At 40.3% G+C, this 18,656-nt stretch overlaps 1 protein-coding gene across 1 annotated transcript in view; it reads left to right on the plus strand.

Annotated features, from left to right (window-relative positions):
* lars2 (leucyl-tRNA synthetase 2, mitochondrial) overlaps positions 1–11,575 on the plus strand; it is a 48,498-nt gene extending 36,923 nt beyond the window's left edge. The window contains exons 14-21 of the mRNA XM_034227801.1: positions 3,754–3,891; positions 3,971–4,074; positions 4,922–5,101; positions 5,777–5,946; positions 6,888–6,965; positions 7,062–7,173; positions 8,877–9,004; positions 11,248–11,575. Coding sequence (XP_034083692.1) covers positions 3,754–3,891; positions 3,971–4,074; positions 4,922–5,101; positions 5,777–5,946; positions 6,888–6,965; positions 7,062–7,173; positions 8,877–9,004; positions 11,248–11,427 — 1,090 coding nt within the window. The 3' untranslated portion in view covers positions 11,428–11,575. The remainder of the gene's footprint in view (positions 1–3,753; positions 3,892–3,970; positions 4,075–4,921; positions 5,102–5,776; positions 5,947–6,887; positions 6,966–7,061; positions 7,174–8,876; positions 9,005–11,247) is intronic.
* Positions 11,576–18,656: the final 7,081 nt, after the last annotated feature.

Consider the following 18,656-nt stretch of genomic DNA (forward strand, 5'->3'; position numbering starts at 1 on the left):
ATGGACTCTGACCTGAGTTTCAACAGTCACATTAAAACAGTTACTAAATCAGCCTACTATCACCTAAAGAATATATCTAGGATTAAAAGACTAATGTCACAGCAGGATTTGGAAAAACTTGTCCATGCTTTTATCTTCAGTAGACTCGACTACTGTAATGGTGTCTTCACAGGTCTCACTAAAAAATCTATTAGGAAGCTGCAGCTGATTCAGAACGCCGCTGCTCGAGTCCTCACTAACACTAAGAAAGTGGATCACATCACTCCTGTTCTGAAGTCTTTACACTGGCTTCCTGTGTGTCAAAGAATAGATTTCAAAATACTGCTGCTGGTTTATAAAAGCACTGAATGGTTTAGGCCCAAAATACATTTCTGACCTCCTGCTAAATTATGAACCATCCAGATCTCTCAGGTCTTCAGGGACTGGTCAGCTTTCTGTCTCCAGAGTTTGAACTAAACATGGTAAAGCAGCGTTCAGTTATTATGCTCCAAATATCTGGAACAAACTCTCAGAAACCTGCAGGTCCGCTGCAACTCTGACTACTTTTAAATCCAGGCTGAAGACTTTTCTTTTTGTCGCTGCTTTTAATTGAACTATTCATATCTTAGACTGCACTGTAACTTTTATCCATGTACTTTTCTTTTAATGTTTAATTGAACTATTTATATCTTAGACTGCACTGTAACTTTTATCCATGTATTTTTTCTTTTAATGTTTATGTTATTAGCTTTTCTTTTTAATGACTGATTTTAAATGCCATTTTCTTAATGTCTTTCATTTTTTGTAAAGCATTTTGAATTGCCTCGTGTTGAAAAGTGCTATATAAATAAACTTGCCTTGCCTTGCGCGCGCACCACACACACACACACACACCACACACACACACACACACACACACACACACACACACACACACACACACACACACACACACACACACACACACACACACACACACACACACACACCACACACAGAACTTGCATTCCCTGCCAATAGAGATTATGGAGCTATGGATGTCACCTGCTGGGATGGCAGCGATACCCTGAGCTCAACAAAAGAGATTAATTTCCCAGTGCCCTGACCTAGCTGTAAAGCTGCTTTAAAAGGACGAGGACTGCTCTCCCCATCACTTTTCTTAGCGGGACAGATTATGGCACAACAGAAAAAGCAATTACACTATTTGTGAATTTCAGTTAGCCTGCTGAGCCTTATGTGCACAAGGGGAAACGATAATATAGGAAGCAGGAGATGTTAAAAGTAGCAAGTAATGGCGCGTTTCCACTGCAGGCCTCGCTCGGTTTGGTTAGGCCTTATTAGGCCCGGCTCACTTTAATGCTGCGTTTCCATTACAGTTTAGGAACTGGGGCAGTTACTATAGTAACTCAGTGTAGGCGGAGCCGTGACGTCATCTTCAATGAGAGCCCCAGAAAAACAACACAGCCGTTAGCTCTTAGCACTCAGAGCTCACAGCTCCTCATATCTGTTCAGAAACTTGACAAAAGTTAAACAAGTACAAACCACAGACTGCCTGTGTCATGGCGAATACAGTCGCTCGTTTATTTATGTCTGTATAGGCCATTGTTGTGAGTGTGGACGGTCGGAGCATATATAACGTTAGCTTAGCCAAGCTACATTTAGAAAACACGCATTTTAAAAGGGTTTTTCGCCTGCCGTCTGTCTGCAGACTTGTCAAAGCATTAATTCATGGTTTTTACTAACCGGTATCAGTATGTTGTTACTTCGGCATCATTTTGAAACGTGTATTACAATTAAATCATGGTCAAATATGTTCATCTTGTTGTAGTTGTAGCCCCCTTGCCAGCTATTCTCTCTAGTTTAGCATACTCAGCCCGACTCAGCCTGGTTGTTCCTGGCCCTAGAACCACGATTTAGTCGGGCCAGAAAAAAGGTGAAAAAGTAGCCCCGGGCCAAAACTAGGCCAAGTGGAAACGCAACCAAAAACGGGCCCCGCACGCTTAAAGCGAGCTACCCGCTGCAGTGGAAACGCGCCATAAGAGGAAGGAAATAGGGAGAGGGTGATATGGAAGTGTGGTATGTATAAGAGTTCCCTGGGCTGATGCCAACAATCCGGTTCAATTATTTTCAGCAATGTGAGTTCATAACTTTTTTCCCTGGTTCAATTATCCGGAGACACCATCAGCCGGAGAGGGAGTGTGAAGGCAGGGAAGAGTGGAGGAGAGTTGAAAGGTGACACCCAGAGATAGCAGACTGCTCTAAAAAGTATCATTAGGTGGAATCCCTGCCTCCGCTGACCGTCATGCCGTCAGACTAACCACATGCTGCTCCAAATCTGAAAGAAACCCAGCAGTCTCAGTTCAAATGTACAAATGCTAAACTATTTTTACATGAGATGCTGAGTTTAGAGGAAACCTTCACAGCCACATTGAAATAGATATTACTTGACCAGATGTCTTGTGTGTGTGTGTGTGTGTGTGTGTGTGTGTGTGTGTGTGTGTGTGTGTGTGGTGTGTGTGTGTGTGTGTGTGTGTGTGTGTGTGTGTGTGGTGTGTGTGTGTGTGTGTGTGTGTGTGTGTGTGTGTGTGTGTGTGTGTGTGTGTGTGTGGTGTGTGTGTGTGTGTGTGTGTGTGTGTGTGTGTGTGTGTGTGTGTGTGTGTGTGGTGTGTGTGTGTGTGTGTGTGTGTGTGTGTGTGTGTGTGTGATAAAGGAAGCTCCAGGAGGCCTCTGCTTGCTTCATCCCTGGATCAGTTTCAGCCTGCCCCCTAGAGGAAGTGTGTGTGTGTATGAAGCACACAAATGTTTTTTAAGAACAATGCTGGGAAATTCTTTTTTGCTTAATCATCTAACATTAAACTTTATTTCTATAATTGCACTGTAGTAGCAGAGTTACAAGATATACAAAGAGCTTTACATTGTGAAATCTATATCAAAGATTTTCAACTCCATAGTAAGACAAATAAAAGTCCAGAAAATTAAATACAATAAAATGCACCACAATAGACACATTTTTTATCTATTGTCTATTTATTTTTGTTTAAGTTATATAAACAAATAAAGCAATAGAATCAATCAACTTTATTTTTAAATCATCTTTCTTACAGATTTTGTGCCTTTCAAATGGCTTCTCAGATGAATGGCATGCTGGAAATAACAGATCTAAAAACTGTGAACAGAAGGAACAAAAACTGTTAACAAAATAAACAAATTGAGACCAAAGCACTCAAAACAATAAAATGATAAGATTTAATAAAATACACAACAAATCTATAATAACAGTTATAGAAGTACCATGATATTAAAGATTATTAAAACAGATTCAAATTATAAACCTTGAATGCAAAGTGAATAAAGAATGAACCATTCCTAATCAAAAGCCTAGATTTCAGTAAGATATCCTCAGCCTGTTTCAACTCGGAGCATGATAATTGCAGAACTGGAAAATCAAAATAACATATTAAATCAATAATAATAAAACTAAAATGCTTATGATTTAATGTTATACAGCCAGCATATATTTATGTGATCAAAGCTCTTTTTCCGGGGAACAGGGCATCATTCCAGATTACTATGATTCATATTTAGTTGGAGTAGTGGGCATGCAGTGAAAGCCAGTGTGGATCAATTAGAAAAAAGAAAACAACCTCTACATAAACTAAGACAGAGAATCTAAGGTAGACACAAAGATGTCCAACAGCAAGAGTTCATTTTGAAGCTTTTTTCAGAATAAATACTTCCAGAGACAGCTCCCTCAAACTTGCTCTTCCTCTCCAGGCCTTTTGAGCGGCAGCTCGCGGATCACTGGCTTCCTGTGGACGTTTACATCGGAGGGAAGGAGCACGCTGTCATGCACTTGTACTACGCTCGCTTCCTCTGTCACTTCTGCAAGGATCAGGGTCTTGTCGCCCACAGGTACAGAACACAGTGTTTTATCCGCTTTTCCTGTGCATGTACATTTGTGAGGTAATTAACCCGTTTCCATTTCCTTTAGGGAGCCTTTTCGGAAACTGCTGGTCCAGGGTCTGATCAAGGGCCAGACTTTCAAAGAGGCGGAGAGCGGCCGGTACCTAAAGAGAGAAGAGATAGACTTCACAGGTACACACTGTGTGAAACTGAAGGATGTTTGTCAGTGTGACACATCTCTAACGGAGGAGAGGGTTTCCCTCCACGTGGCTCTGCCAGATCAAAATGATTCAACCTTTTCTTCTTTTATCAAAGTAACATCCATTTTAAGCTGCTGATAGCAACCTCTCTCTTTGTTATGCTTTATAGCTTTTCCTTACTAGCTACTCCTGACAAGTAGTCTATCACGAGAAATCCTTTTGAAGAGACCTAAGACGTCTCTTACAATTAGCTTTATGCTCTCTATTACTTCCCAGTATTATGTGCTCAGATTGACTTGTCCTTTTCTTTACTGTGTTTTACTAAAAAGGCATCAAACAAGAGCCAGCAGCAGGAAACAATTAACGACCTTGACAAAAGGCTTTAAGTACAAGGAGTAAAAAAAGAAAGCTTGAGAGAAAATGCAAAAGTAAAAAAAAAAAAAATACTTTGAATTAAAGATAAAATGAATAAAGCCAAACTGTGAATCTCGAGTGATAATAAAAAAGAGGGAACCTATCAGAAGACGTCATTGTTCAGGCTGCTATACTACGCAGGCCCTTCAAATAAAGCCAGTGAGTGGAAGCCAAGGGAGATATGATGATGCCTACAAGATTTGGTTTAAGTCTAGCGGCTGCCTTTTGGAAACCCTGAATCCTTGTACATGTAATCATGTTGGCCAAGGCATGTAAACACATCATTATAATAATCCACACGAAAAGTGATAGAAGCATTAACAACTCTTTGAAGACCATTAAATGTCATCAAATATCTTATTCAAGAGATATTTCCTAAGTGAAATAAAAAACACAACTGACACCTAAACCGACTCCTCTTCTAGATGCGGAGCCGGTGATGCTTGGTGGTGGTGATATAGATGTGACGTGGGAGAAGATGAGCAAGTCTAAAAACAACGGTCTGGACCCCCAGGATGTGGTGCAGCAGTACGGCGTGGACACGGTTCGACTCTACATCCTCTACGCCGCTCCACCCGAACAAGACATCCTCTGGAATGTCAAGAGTGAGTCGCAAAATTACAATTAGTTTTATCCCACAGGCAATAAGACTGCTAACACCTGAGCTCTGTTAAGTGCCTCGATAAACATTCATCTGTTTGTCATCTTGCAATTTATTTATTTATCTAAATAGTTATCGCCGAAATAAACCGTATTTAATTTCATCTTTCTGCGCAATATTTAATTTTACATTCTGTTGTTGTATATATCATATTCTATTTACGTGTATATAGACTTCTTGCACTATTCTTATTTGTATTTTTTTATTTTATTATATATATTGCATCGTTGGAGGAGCTCGGGTCATAAGATTTTCATGCCATTTCTACACTGTAGCTTATGTGCATGGGACATTAAAACCTTTGAATCTACACTTCCACCTTGAGTTTCTATTTAGAATAAAATGAATTCAGAATTATACCAGATCGCTTTAGTTTTGTTAGATTTTGCTTTATCTTTATACCATCAGTGTTCATACAAAATCTTAAAATTCTTTCTTTGTTTCCCATTTTAGGAATTTGCTTAAAATTGAATACACTCCTTAAGAATTGCTAGATCAGTTGTTTTCAGATGACATCTTGCAGAATTTTTGAAAAGGTCTTCCTCCCACAATATTTACAACTTGACTGTGCTGTCGTTAAATTATTTTTTCTTCTGTTTCTGTGTCTTCCACACATTAGCGGACGCACTCCCCGGGGTTCTGCGCTGGCAGTCTCGGCTCTGGCAGCTGGTGACCAAGCTGAGGGGGGCTCGACAACTCGCAGATCCCCCCAGTCCCTCCCTGCTGAAGAAGAAAGAGCTGGCAGAGACAAAGAAGATCTGGGCGAACAAGAATTACGCTATTGAAGAGGTGTCTCATTGTGACATTATTTAATAGTTAGACATTTCCACAGTCATTACCAGTAGGGGTCAGTAGTGGGTCAACATTTAAAATCTCATTTCACAGCAGGTTGGTGTATATCTTTTTCAGTAAAAAGGGTGAATCACTCCATTGCAAACCTTGGTTTTGAATTAATTCCTCTGCTTGTGCCAATTGTCTGTAGTTATTGTTTTTAATGTGCATGTACATTTAAATAATTAATTTTCCTCAGGCTTTTTCCAGCGAAATAGACTGTACTGTTGAAAGGCATGGTAAGATGTATTTTCTCAGTTGCTCCTACATGATCGTATGGTCTGAGGTAATATCTTTCATATATTTCGGTCCAACAGCACACAGTCCTGAGTTCCAGCCTTTCCATCCAATGCTAAACACCACAACCTGAAACCCCTGGAGTAAAGAGTAGAAGAGGGAGGAGATGGAAATTGATTTTAAATCCACTCTGTCTCCTTTCACACTTTATAAATAGCATCCTTTGGCTGCCAGGTTTGATTCTGTCTCCACGCCTCAGGGTCTGTGCTTTTAAAGGACCTCAGGCTGTTTGCCATAAGCCCCCAAAGCCGAGGCTGTCCTTTGATCTGTCCCTCAGAAAAGCCTCGGTGATCGACCTCCTTCTCCCTCAGGCCGTTACTAAATGGGTTCTTCTTCCCAGAAGGCTAAGCAAGGCGGTGTTGACATGCTCTGTACCTTCAGCCGGTTCACATGGGGATAACAGGGGGCGGCTCCTGTTTCCAGCCTGTCACTGTTTTTTAAATAATCCTTCGGATGCAGTTTGAAAAATATTGAATGATGCTGTCAATCAATGGAGGCGTCAACATGTCGAGTAACCACAACAAAATATAACGTCTTAAACTTTATAGATGTAACTAACACAACTGTCACCTGTTTTATTTTGTTGTCGTTTTTATTTACAGGTGACATCTCACTTCACAGAGGATTTCCTCTTCAACGCTGCCATTTCTCGGCTAATGGGACTTACCAATACACTGAGTGTGAGTGTGCCCTCCGGTACCTTGAAATAATGATGTCACATTTATTGTTTGTTACAAAACACTCTGGAAATCCCATTTCTACCACTGTGTGTTCAGAGTGCGACAGTCAGGGTGGCGCAGCACAGCGTGGAGTTTGAGGAAGCTCTGGCGGCGCTGGTTATGATGACAGCACCCATGACCCCTCACCTGGCTTCTGAACTTTGGGCAGGTTAGTGACCTACAAACTATTCACGTGTAATAAATAATACACTCAAAGAGCATGTACTAAATTCTTCCTTAATCATATGTCTCGGCATGGGACATTATCAAAATGTCATTACTAAATAAATGAGATACATTTTAATTGCATCACAAAAAGGAAACATGTGTTTTTTTGTGAACATTCTTGAGTGAAAAAACTAAAATAATAAATAAAGGACAAATTAAAAAGATTAAGATGAATTTTTATTAATCCCCGTGGAGAAATTGTTTCTCTGCATTTGACCCATCCTAGTGTTAGGAGCAGTGTGCTGCCATTTTGAACGGCGCCCGGGGAGCAGTGGTGGCCAAGTCCCTATCGACTTCGCCACCACCGCCCTAAAAAAACAGCAACATTGTGTCACTCTGTAGTAATTCCTGTATTTTGTTTTAATCAGGCTCTGTTTTTCACTTATTTATCATGATCATGAGCCATACAGCTTTTTTAAAGTAACTTATGTAAGGGTAATCAGGATATTTCCAATAATACATTTTGAACTGAATAACATTTTTGTTATAAAGGATGAAAGAGCAGATAAAATAAGGAACAGATAACAGATTTAAAACGTATATCATCCCATCCCAAACCAGGAGATGCTGCATCTTGCACTAAATCTACATTGTTGATTTATTTAGTTTTATTTTAGACTCTGAATATCAATGGGGTTATATTGTATTTTTTACAGTGACACATTGACAAATGCATTTTGGGTTTTTGGTGAACACTTTTTTTTCTCTAATATCTGTAAGAGGAACTTATCTAATATATAATAATAATACATTTTATTTCTATCGCGCTTTTCTTGAACCCAAAGACGCTTTACATTTGGGAGGGAGGGTAGACAAACAAAACAAAAACAAAGCTAAAAAGAAACAAAGAAACAAAACAAAACAGAAAAGCAGTCAGGAGGAAGTCATATTTTCATCTGTGTCCCATACAACAGTTCACCTTAAATATGCTCACAGTACATCAAACAAAACGGAGTACTCCTGGCCAAGGGCAGAAAGCACACAAGCGAAGATCTAGCGTCACTTATGTTCCTTATGTATAAGCTTTCCCCCACACTGCCCTGGAGGACATCCCCTTATTGTCGATGACACACGTACACCAGCTCTCTCTCTGCACACAGCTGACAGGCGGGAAAGAGGTTCCTGAAAACATATTGTCCAGCTGATAGTGGCAGTCAGGAAAACTTGACGGATACCCCTTGGGAGGAAGACGCCTGTATGTTTTTAACGGCGGTCTGTCTGCATTTTGTTTGTGCGCACGTATAGTTTTATAAACGGGATATGCAAGAACATGTGACCTCTGCTGAACTCAGTCACGTTGCCTTTTTCACTTTTGCCTTGTTGTTTTGAATTCACTCACACAGTTCACAATAAGGGAAGTTCATATCCTTCCCTTGTTCCTCCTGGCAGGGGATGTACACTTGCTGATTTGAATGAGAGTCAGGACAGGGAGTGGTGCGCTGTTGTTTAACCCTTCACCAAGATACATTTTTCAAAACAAATTTAGTCAAAGAAAATGTAAAAGTCATCCTCAGCAAGTTATCTGACTCTCTTAAAAAAAAAAAAAAAGTTATTTGCTTTGTTATGTACTTTTTCCATGTATTATCACCCCTAGTTGTATAGTTGGTATATTTATTTAAGTTGTTCTTCTGTGTTTCCTCACAGGTCTTTGTCAAGTGGAGAACCCCCTCAGCCCCATCCTGCAGCGTGGAGGAGACGTCCTGCAACAGGTCTGGCCAACTGTTGACCCCGAGTACCTGGAGGTCCCTGACTTTGTGGAGCTGTCTGTACTGGTAAAGTCACACTCACACAAACACACATTATTCATTATCTCACATTATCTCTTTGGTTGTGTACATTTCACAATAGTTGTGCCAAAGTTGTGCTGAACAAATTATTGTTATTGCTCCACTTGTGTTCATTTTTATTTTTAACATAAAGGGGTTTCACTCAGAGAGAGCAATCTGCTCATTATTTATACATGACTTATTAAATGCTATTTGCACACATTTGCTCTTGCACCCACTGGCATTTTCACCCGAACTCTCCGCTCTTAAACCCAAAGTCTTATATTCATGATTACATTCATAGTCTGTCATTTTCAAGAGAGCCTGTGATTACCCTGTGTGAGTTTGTGTGTGTTCAACTGTGTCCGCACATGTGTGTTTATTCGTCCGCATATCAAGTGGTGTGCTTTAAGCTAAATAGACAAGTGGGTCAATAATTAAAAGCCAGTAAAGGAGCCACCGTGTTATTCCTGAGTCACTGTTACTCTCTCACCCTCATTTCTGCCTTCTTCCTGCCCCTGAGCACAATCACACAAATAGCAATCGGTTTGGCAGCGTTTGTGTGTGTGTCCAGTGAGTTTGTCGAGTGTGTGTGTGAGCTTTACATGTGAATTGACCGAAGAGAGGGGGTGAAAGTGCTCGAATGGCAGCGTAAGATTAAGTGAAGGTGTGTGTGCACTTTAAAGGTGGAAAGGCAATCAGAGAGAATATCCAGCTGTGATGTGAAGGTTTATAAAATCAACTTGGATCAGATCCAAGATTCACACATGCTCACACTGGCACATGAATGAACACAAACACACACACATCCATCTTCACAGTGTCCTGAATATGGACTCGTTAGTAGATCAAAGCTGAAACTTCTTTAATCTGTCTGTTTTCTCTCTAGAGAGTTGTACCCCCTGCTAATCCCACTCTCCCTCACACACACACACACACACACACACACACACACACACACACACACACACACACACACACACACACACACACACACACACACACACTCACATGTGATGTGATGATAGCGAACACAGTCAGCTGACTAAAAGCTCCTGTCTTTCAGGGGTTGGATTCTTCCTCTGATTTCTAATTGAGAGACAGAAAAAGCTGTGAGAGAAGGTGTGCAGTGTGTATGCTTGCGTGTGTGTGACTGTAAGGCTGTGTTCTCTCTCCATAATCATATGTGCCATGCCGGGGAGTTAAGATAACACTCTTTTACACATCTTTGGTATTGCATTCTTGTTGTTTACTTGTTCGTCTCTCATTCACAAGTCACAAGTTCAGTGCTTGATGATGTTGATGAAGATGATGTTGGTTTTACCTCAGACTGAGCTCTCTGTTGTGGGCTTCCTCTGGAGACAACCTCACTCCCTATGTCCTCTAATAATAATAATAATAGATGTATTTTGTTAGCGCTTTTACAGGTGCTCAAAGACGCTTTACAGATATAGTGAAAAGAAAATAACAACAAATAAATATAAATAGTTAAAGTTAAAGTCAAATAATACAAAAACAATCACACATTAAAAGCCAGATTGAAGAAATGAGTTTTTGGAAGGTGGTGAGGTCAGTGCAGTCTCTGATGGGTTGTGGGAGTGAGTTCCAGAGGGAGGGGGCAGCGACGGAGAAGGCTCTATCCCCCCAGGTCCGGTGATTGATGCGGGTGGGGATGGATAGGAGGTGGGCTTCTGATGAGCGGAGGCAGCGGGAAGGGGTGTGGTGGTGCAGCAGGTCTATCAGGTAGGGGGGGGCCTGATTGTTGAGGGCTTTGTGAGTAATCAGGAGGACTTTGAAGTTGATTCTTTGACGGACGGGGAGCCAGTGGAGGTTCTGGGGGACGGGAGTGATGTGGTCTCGGGAGCGGGTGTGGGTGAGGAGGCGGGCAGTAGAGTACTTGGAGTACTTAATCATGTACTTGGGTTTGTCTCAGAAAGGAGGCCAAGGCTGAAAGGCCTCACTCACACAAACACGCATGCAACACCCATTACTTTTCAACCACACCAAATACATGAACACATTCAAATTGTGCACACATGCATCTAAACATTACAAGATGGCGTGCCCTTCCCATACTAACTAACTATGTGTTTTAAGGGTTCACTGTGTGGAAGGAGAGGTGGACTCTGTTATTTTGGGACCCTTTATGCCAGGAAGGAAGAGTTTATGTAGAGTCTGACAGGGCAAAACTGCTTTCAGACGGAGATTAAAGTGGAACATTTGACTCATTCTTCATTTTTCATCCTCAGATTAACAACAAGGCCTGTGGGACAGTGACCGTGCCTCTGCAGGTGTCCAAAGATTCGAAGCGAGTGCAGCAGCTTATCTTGGAGAGCCCGTTGGTGCAGAAGCATCTTGGCGGGCGCAGCATCAAGAGAGCCATCCTCTCCCCCAGGACCGCCCTCGTCAACCTCCTCATTGACGAGTGATGTTCTGGTGTTCACTGCCACAAACGAGGTGGACTTTTTTACAAATTAAGACAAAAGGGAAAGTCAGTTTAAATTACTTTGATGTAAATATGTCTAACAATTTTTTCATTTATACTTTCCAGTTTTTATTAAAGAAATACAAAAAGCAGTTTGGTTTCTAGTCTCTTTAAGAAATCCCAAGCAAAATGTGGCACCTGTCTCTTCAAATAATTCTCCAGTTTAGTCAGACACTCTTGACAATCACACATGAGCACAAACACAACTTTAGATTCCATCCTTCAGATCTTCCCTTTAACCTGTAACTCCAATTTCTGCTTCGCTGGAGGGTTCTAAACTTCACATCTACCCGTCTGCTTTGTGTTTGTTTGCTTCACATCTCGGCTGGGTCACGCAGTCAAGATCTTCCTCATCAGTGTTTATCTTTTCCTCTGCTGCTGCTTCTAACCTCAGATCTTTTCTGAGCATTTTACACGGATACATTTTTGGTCTCTGGCAGTGCTCTATGAACCCTGTCACTATCAAAAGGTTTATTAATGGTCACTGAAGAGCCTCAAGAGGTTGGGGGTTTTTCAGCTTCCCACCCTATCATGGTTTTCTATTGCTGCACTGTGCCTACTCATCAGCTCGATGTCTCTGTCTCAGCATTTGACCAACATGACTCAGCCCTGTCTTGGCAGAGCAGCTGCTGTTCTGAAATGTATCCATGTGTACACCCACGGGCCTCTCTTTGAAGGCTTGGTGATGGTGAGTAAGCATTTATTTGATATGTACAAGCACTTCCAGTGGCCACATCGCCTGTAAACCAAGATTTTCAAAAGCGGTAGAACAAAAGTCTCATATTTTGTCTGGTATCAGCTTACGAATGAACAAAAATAATATGATCTCTTTGAAAAGTGAGATACACACATTGGTTTCGCAAGGTCAGCTTCCGCTTGAGGGAGTGCTTTTATTTTTATGGTATAAAATAGGCAGCATGTGACTGATAAAATCATGCTGTAGTATCACCTATTGTAAGGCAATATATTTGAATTCAAACATGATGAATAAACAAGGTGCGGACAGAGGGATAAACAGAACATTCCCCACAGAGCCCCCTCACCTTTTTACCATATTTCTGTGCTTTATCTCTGACCATCAGGTGACAGGAAGAGACTCACAGGAGCCAAAGAATAACAGGAAGAGAAACCAGGATTAAGAGGAGGGGAGCAAAGAGCCAACGCTGTGTTGGGTATTCTCTGTATTGTCTCAGATTCTGTGAATTTGATCTTATACACGTTGCCACAGAACAAACAGGAAAGAGGTGTCTTATCTGTTTTTTTAAAGGTCAAAACCTTCAAGAAGAATCGTTCATAAAGGGCAGGTATAGACCTACTTTTCAGAAACCCAACACTCCAATGATCAAGCAGTGTGACGGTGTGTGAGCCAAAAAAAGGGGTATCGTGTCTGGTCTTCAGTCAGCTTGTTATGTGGGCAAAAGTTTCTCACACACATTTAACTGGCTGTATGAAATAATTAGATTCATGAAAAGGTAGTTTTTAAACCCCTGAGCTCTTCCTCTTCTTGTGTTGTTATATTTCACACCTTCCTTTTCTACAATTATTTTAGTAACAGCGGCAGATAAACAGGTCTGAACCTGAACTGGTTTGACCAACAAGCTGAATTTGCTGTGTCAGAGCGACATTGGAGTGATACAATTCAATAATCCCAGGAAACACTTCCCAGATTCTGAATAAATAGATAAGTAGGATATTACAGTACAATTTATTTTTGGTAAAATTAGCTCTAAGCTGATGAATTTTCTGTAATAATTAATGTTGTCACTTCAATAACAGCCAGCGAGGTTGTTTAACACTTTTCGTCAGCTCTGCAGTTTCCATGACAACAAGGATTATTTAACAGAAACAGAATGTGTCAGTGAGTCACTTTCTCCTCAGACAACAGTTTTCTTACACATTTATTGTACAGCATTAATTGTCTCTGATGAGTTTAAGAATACCACTTCCCTTTCTCTTGGGAAACTGCTGGTGGGTGAAAGAGGGTGGAGTGCACACAGCGGTGCAGTCAACCTCCATTGCACCAGCTGAGTCCCTTACCAGGCTGTGTATTATCACAGGGAGACAAAGAGCCTGACCTGATCATTTTTGTAAAGCACCTTGAATTGCCTTGTGTTGAAAGGTGCTATATAAATAAACTTGCCTTGCCTTGACCTCAAGACGGGTAATTTGGTCATTCCAGATTCTTTGTGTGTGAGTTCATTGAATAAGCAGATTTGCACTGGTCCTTTTATTGTTAATGGGATAAAGCTGAACTTGGCACATATGTGAAGGCACCACACTTTCCAAAATTACTCATAGTGTACTTTGCCATAGTAACAGAGTTTAGTCATTTTGTCTTTTTCCTATATGTGAATTAGGCCATATCTTACGCTCTGCAGTCTGCACATGTGACGTGGCCTTTTTCCCCCCGAGAGATCTACAGTTTGCATTACTTTATGATTGCATACACTCTGCTGCTTTCTGTAGATTCAGTTATAAGACATAAGTGGTGGCAATTAATATTTCTCATGTATGTGTTAATCAGATAATCAGTCCATAAAAATCTACGGTAACACTTTATATTAAGGTACACAAATTCACCATCAATTCGTTTTTAATTAACATGCATATTAGCAGTATATTGGCTCTTTATTAGTCATTATAAAACACTTATTAATGCCTTATTCTACATTACCATATTCTACAAGTAATAGGCCATTAGTTGAGAGTTTTTCCTCAATAACCCTCTAATTAGTGCTTATTTATTGCAAGTAAGGAAGTTGTTGTACATGAGTTTTGGTCTTAATATGCTCTGCTCAATATGGGCCTAATAAGGCAATAGTACCACAAGAATAGCAATTATCCCATAATAACACTTAACAAATATGATCTATTCTTATGTAAAAAGACATGAAACTATAGGCCTAAGTGTTAATTGTGTCTAAATAACAAAAAAGTAGGTATTTATATGTAAGAATATGTTTTGGGGTATTGACAGTTCAGATTCCAATAGCAAGGTGATATTGACCTGTATGTTTAATATTTGCACATTTATATTTTTGTAACATTTGTACTGAATGTTAGACAGGAAACCGGGTACAGGAAGTAGGAGAAAGTGAACTGAATAGTATAGCTGTAAACTACTACTAATTTTCCCTATGCAACCTGAAGAGTAAAAGGGTCAAGTCCGTCAGAAAGCAATGACTGTAAGTGTAAGCTTTACACTTACACTGTAAGGATTAGTAACATGTGTTGTGTTTATCTGATGACATTTGGAGATGTTTAAACTCAATGAGAAAATGCGTTAGCATTCGCGTTAGCATACACGCTAGCGTTAGCCATACTAGCCTGTATACATCCTTATTGCACAGCAAGCATATATTTACCTTGTTTACACTTAGCGGTCCTATGTGTTAATCTGTGTATGTTACACTTGCATGTATGAGATCATTAAGTGCCTTGTAACTTGTTTTTGTTATAGTTTCACTCCGTTTGAATGTCAGTGGACTGCAAATAAGTCAATAAAGGAGCATGGCTGCTCATTCCCTGGCTCTCAAAATAGTTTGGCTGGCTGTTTAATCTATGCTCACACTGAGACAGTACAACACAGAGAGAGAACAGTACACCTATTGTGTAAGTACATACAAGCAGGTCACACAGTATGATCACACATACATAAACTCTGTTAAAAATCAGTTTTTAGAAAAAAGTACAGGCTGCATGTGTTCTCAGTCTTGGAGAAACTTGACATGTTTTGGTATGTGTGTCTGAACCTCTCTTTAGTGGTTCATTAATACAACCGATATTTCAACGTGTGCCTACTTTGTTCATGTACTGTTGAGGTTAATTTCAGTAGTTGTGTGCTATAATGTATTTACAAAGTGTGAAGAGGAGGCAACTTTAGAATAGGGAACCTGTTCAGGTCAATCAAATAACCAGCTCGAGTGCGCTAGAATTTGAAAGTACACAACCGGGAAAAAAAAAAATCTGCCTCTTCCTTCGGACTTCCTTACCTCCTCTTCCACAGATTAATTTTTTGTATGTATTTATTGCAGGCCCGGTTCTACGGGAGTGCATAAGGGTGCATTGCACCCTCAGTTGAGTCGTTATGCACCCTCATTTGAAAAATTAAAAGTGAGAAAAAAAATATTAATTAAAAGTGAAAAATATTACATATATAATAATAGTAGTAGTAGTAATAATAATAATAATAAGAAGAATATAGTGGAAATAAAATAAATTGGAATTGTGGTTAAATAACATTGTCTGCTGCATTTATTTGGTCAATTTAAACGGTAAGTAATAACGTTACTGTAACGTTATTATGTCAGGTGCGCGTGACCTGTGCCCCTGCGCGTTCGTCATTTGCAAAGTGCTTACACAGCAGTCAATGATGGAGATCAGAAAATGGTTAAAACAACCAGCCCTTATTGCCAGCAGTAACACGTAATAACAGTTCAGATCATGGGTACATTACGTTACCTGCGGCCACTCTCGTGGACACTAACGCCCGACTCACCGGCTTTGCCCGCCTCGCCCACGGAGGCGGAACAGCCGGCAAAACAGAGCCTGCCCAGGTATATTTAAAAAAGTACCCAACTCGCCTGTACAGTGGGGTAAGGCGCTCATTTTGCAGCTCATGGTTTCAAAACAGAGATTGGCTGGAATATTCCTGTAAAAAAGATGCCATCTTCTGCATGTAGACATTTCAGTCTTGAAAGGGGAGTGATTTGTAAAATATCCATAAAGAAATAGTAAATCTGCTTACAGTTCTGTTTCATATGGGTGTTGAGATGTATCCATAGTTCAAACAGGAGAGACGTGATGTATGAAATACATGTTTATTACCGGACACGTGGTATAGAAAATTATGATTGACAGATTACAACAATGAATCAACTGATGTTTGGAGATTAGGCCCCGGTTTGTAGGATAATCATTCGGGAGGGGAAAACCGCTCCGATGAACCCCCCGGGGTCTAGACACTGGTGGTGGTGATAAGTGGTTTGGTCTGGTCTGGAGGAAGAAGGATTAGCTTGGCCCTGAATTAGGAGACAGGAGGCGAAGGGGTGGAGGCGGGTTGTGCGTTGACACCTGAAATGACAACTGACAGAGAGGGAAGAGCAGATTTAAAGGGTTTAGCAGGTGCAATGATTGCTAGCTGGGGAGTACCGCCCCTGATTACTTAATGGGAGAGGAGCTTGCAGTGACGTGTAACACCAGGGGTATGGTCTTCCTTCTTGAACTTGCGCTAAGCTTCATATCTCTTCATTTTGCTCTCAAAGTGCACCAGATTGATGCTTTTAATTTCAATATTTAAAAAAAAAAATCTTCCTGGGGGAGCATGCCCCCGGACCCCCCTAGAGGAGGTGAGGACCCTCTAGAGAGTGTTAGGTCCACTCCCCACTTGTAAAAATAGCACTTTACCACTGCACCCTCTAGTCTCAGATGCACCCTGAGTCATTTTGTTCTGGAACCGGGCCTGATTTATTGTCAAAGCATTTCCTATTATTCATTGCTATCGGGATGTTAAGAGCATTCCATGGAATATAAGAAAAAGTGTTTCTGAAATAAATTACATACCCCACTTTTAATTAACACTTATAGTTTCATGTCTTGTTACATAAGAATATATCATATTTGTTAAGTGTTATTATGGGAGAATTACTATTCTTGTGGTACTACTGCCTTATTAGGCCCATATTGAGCAGTGCATATTAAGACCACAACTCATGTGCAACAACTTCCTTACTTGCAATAAATAAGCACTAATTAGAGGGTTATTGATGAAAAACTCTCAACTAATGGTCTATTACTTGTAGAATATGGTCATGTAGAATAATGCATTAATACGTGTGTTATAATGCCTATTAAAGCGCCAATATACTGCTAATATGCATGTTAATTAACAACTAGTTGATGGTGAATTTGTGTACCTTAATATAAATGTTACCAAATCTACTTTATGATACTTGCTCAAACATATCTTGAAGCCATACACATTAGAAATGAGGTGGATGTGTCAAGGATGAGCGAAGCAGGCAGGACCCTAACGCAGATTTCTCAGAAAAAGCACCTTTATTTCAAGGCTATAAAGAAACAAACAGAACTCTTCCCAGTGAACACAGTCAAACAACAACAAGGAACTAACAAAGACTAACAGAAAACACAGAACCTAAATGCACACATGACTAATCAAACAAACAAGAGACAGGTGAGGAGGGAGGAGAAAACACAGGGGCACCAGGTGAACACAATCGGGTAATCAGGGAGGGAAAACAGACAGAAACCAACAGGCAAAACAGGAGGTGAACACTTCTTCAAAATAAAACAGGAAACCAAAGACAGAAAAAGACAAAACACAACACAGACAGATCGTGACAGGATGTGTTTTAGTGTTTAAGTAAATGCCATTTTACCACAACTTTTTTGCTTCTGCTCCATTAATTCCAATATGTATACCAATCTATGTAAACAATACAAAATAAATAAAAATACTATGCATTTGAACAAGATCTCGTTTGCGGGGTTTAACACAATAATGAACTAAGATGTTTTTAGTGAATTTGTGTGATAAAGCTGTGAAGCAGGTTAAGCCTAGCTTGAAGGAATGCTGCATTATGGTGACTGTTTCAGAGACATACAGATGGCGTGGCTTATAAACCTTCTGTTTTAATGACACAGCCAGCAGCAGCCTAGAGGCCCCCTTAAAAATACTGGCTCCATATTTTTTTCACATCAACTTGGGCTGTGGGACAATTATATGCACACTCAGTCTTCATTCAGGACACAGTTAAACGTGTCATATGTTTGTATCCTATATTTGCTGTCAAACTTTTCTCCATACACATTATGAGTTCATCCTATTTTACAACACCGCTGTTTCAAATGGAGAGATGTATTTCATGAGCTGGAATGTGTGACGTCACTCAACCAAAACAGGGGCACAAGCTCTGTAAATAGCCCCCCTCAACCACAAGAAAAACACACCCAGTGATAGTCACAGTAGCTTTATGGGTTTACTCCACTACATAGATTGTTTATGAGATGCTGGAAATGTCCAAAAAGTATGAAGAGTGCCACAGGCCTTCCTGGATGTATCCTAAAATAATTCCATTCCCTATTCCCCACTTTATTTTTCCTCTAAAAGTAAACAAAACCCATAAACCATGGTTGGGGAAGTATCAAGAAGAT

Source organism: Gymnodraco acuticeps, unplaced genomic scaffold (assembly GCF_902827175.1).
Source record: "Gymnodraco acuticeps unplaced genomic scaffold, fGymAcu1.1, whole genome shotgun sequence".
NCBI lineage: Eukaryota > Metazoa > Chordata > Actinopteri > Perciformes > Bathydraconidae > Gymnodraco > Gymnodraco acuticeps.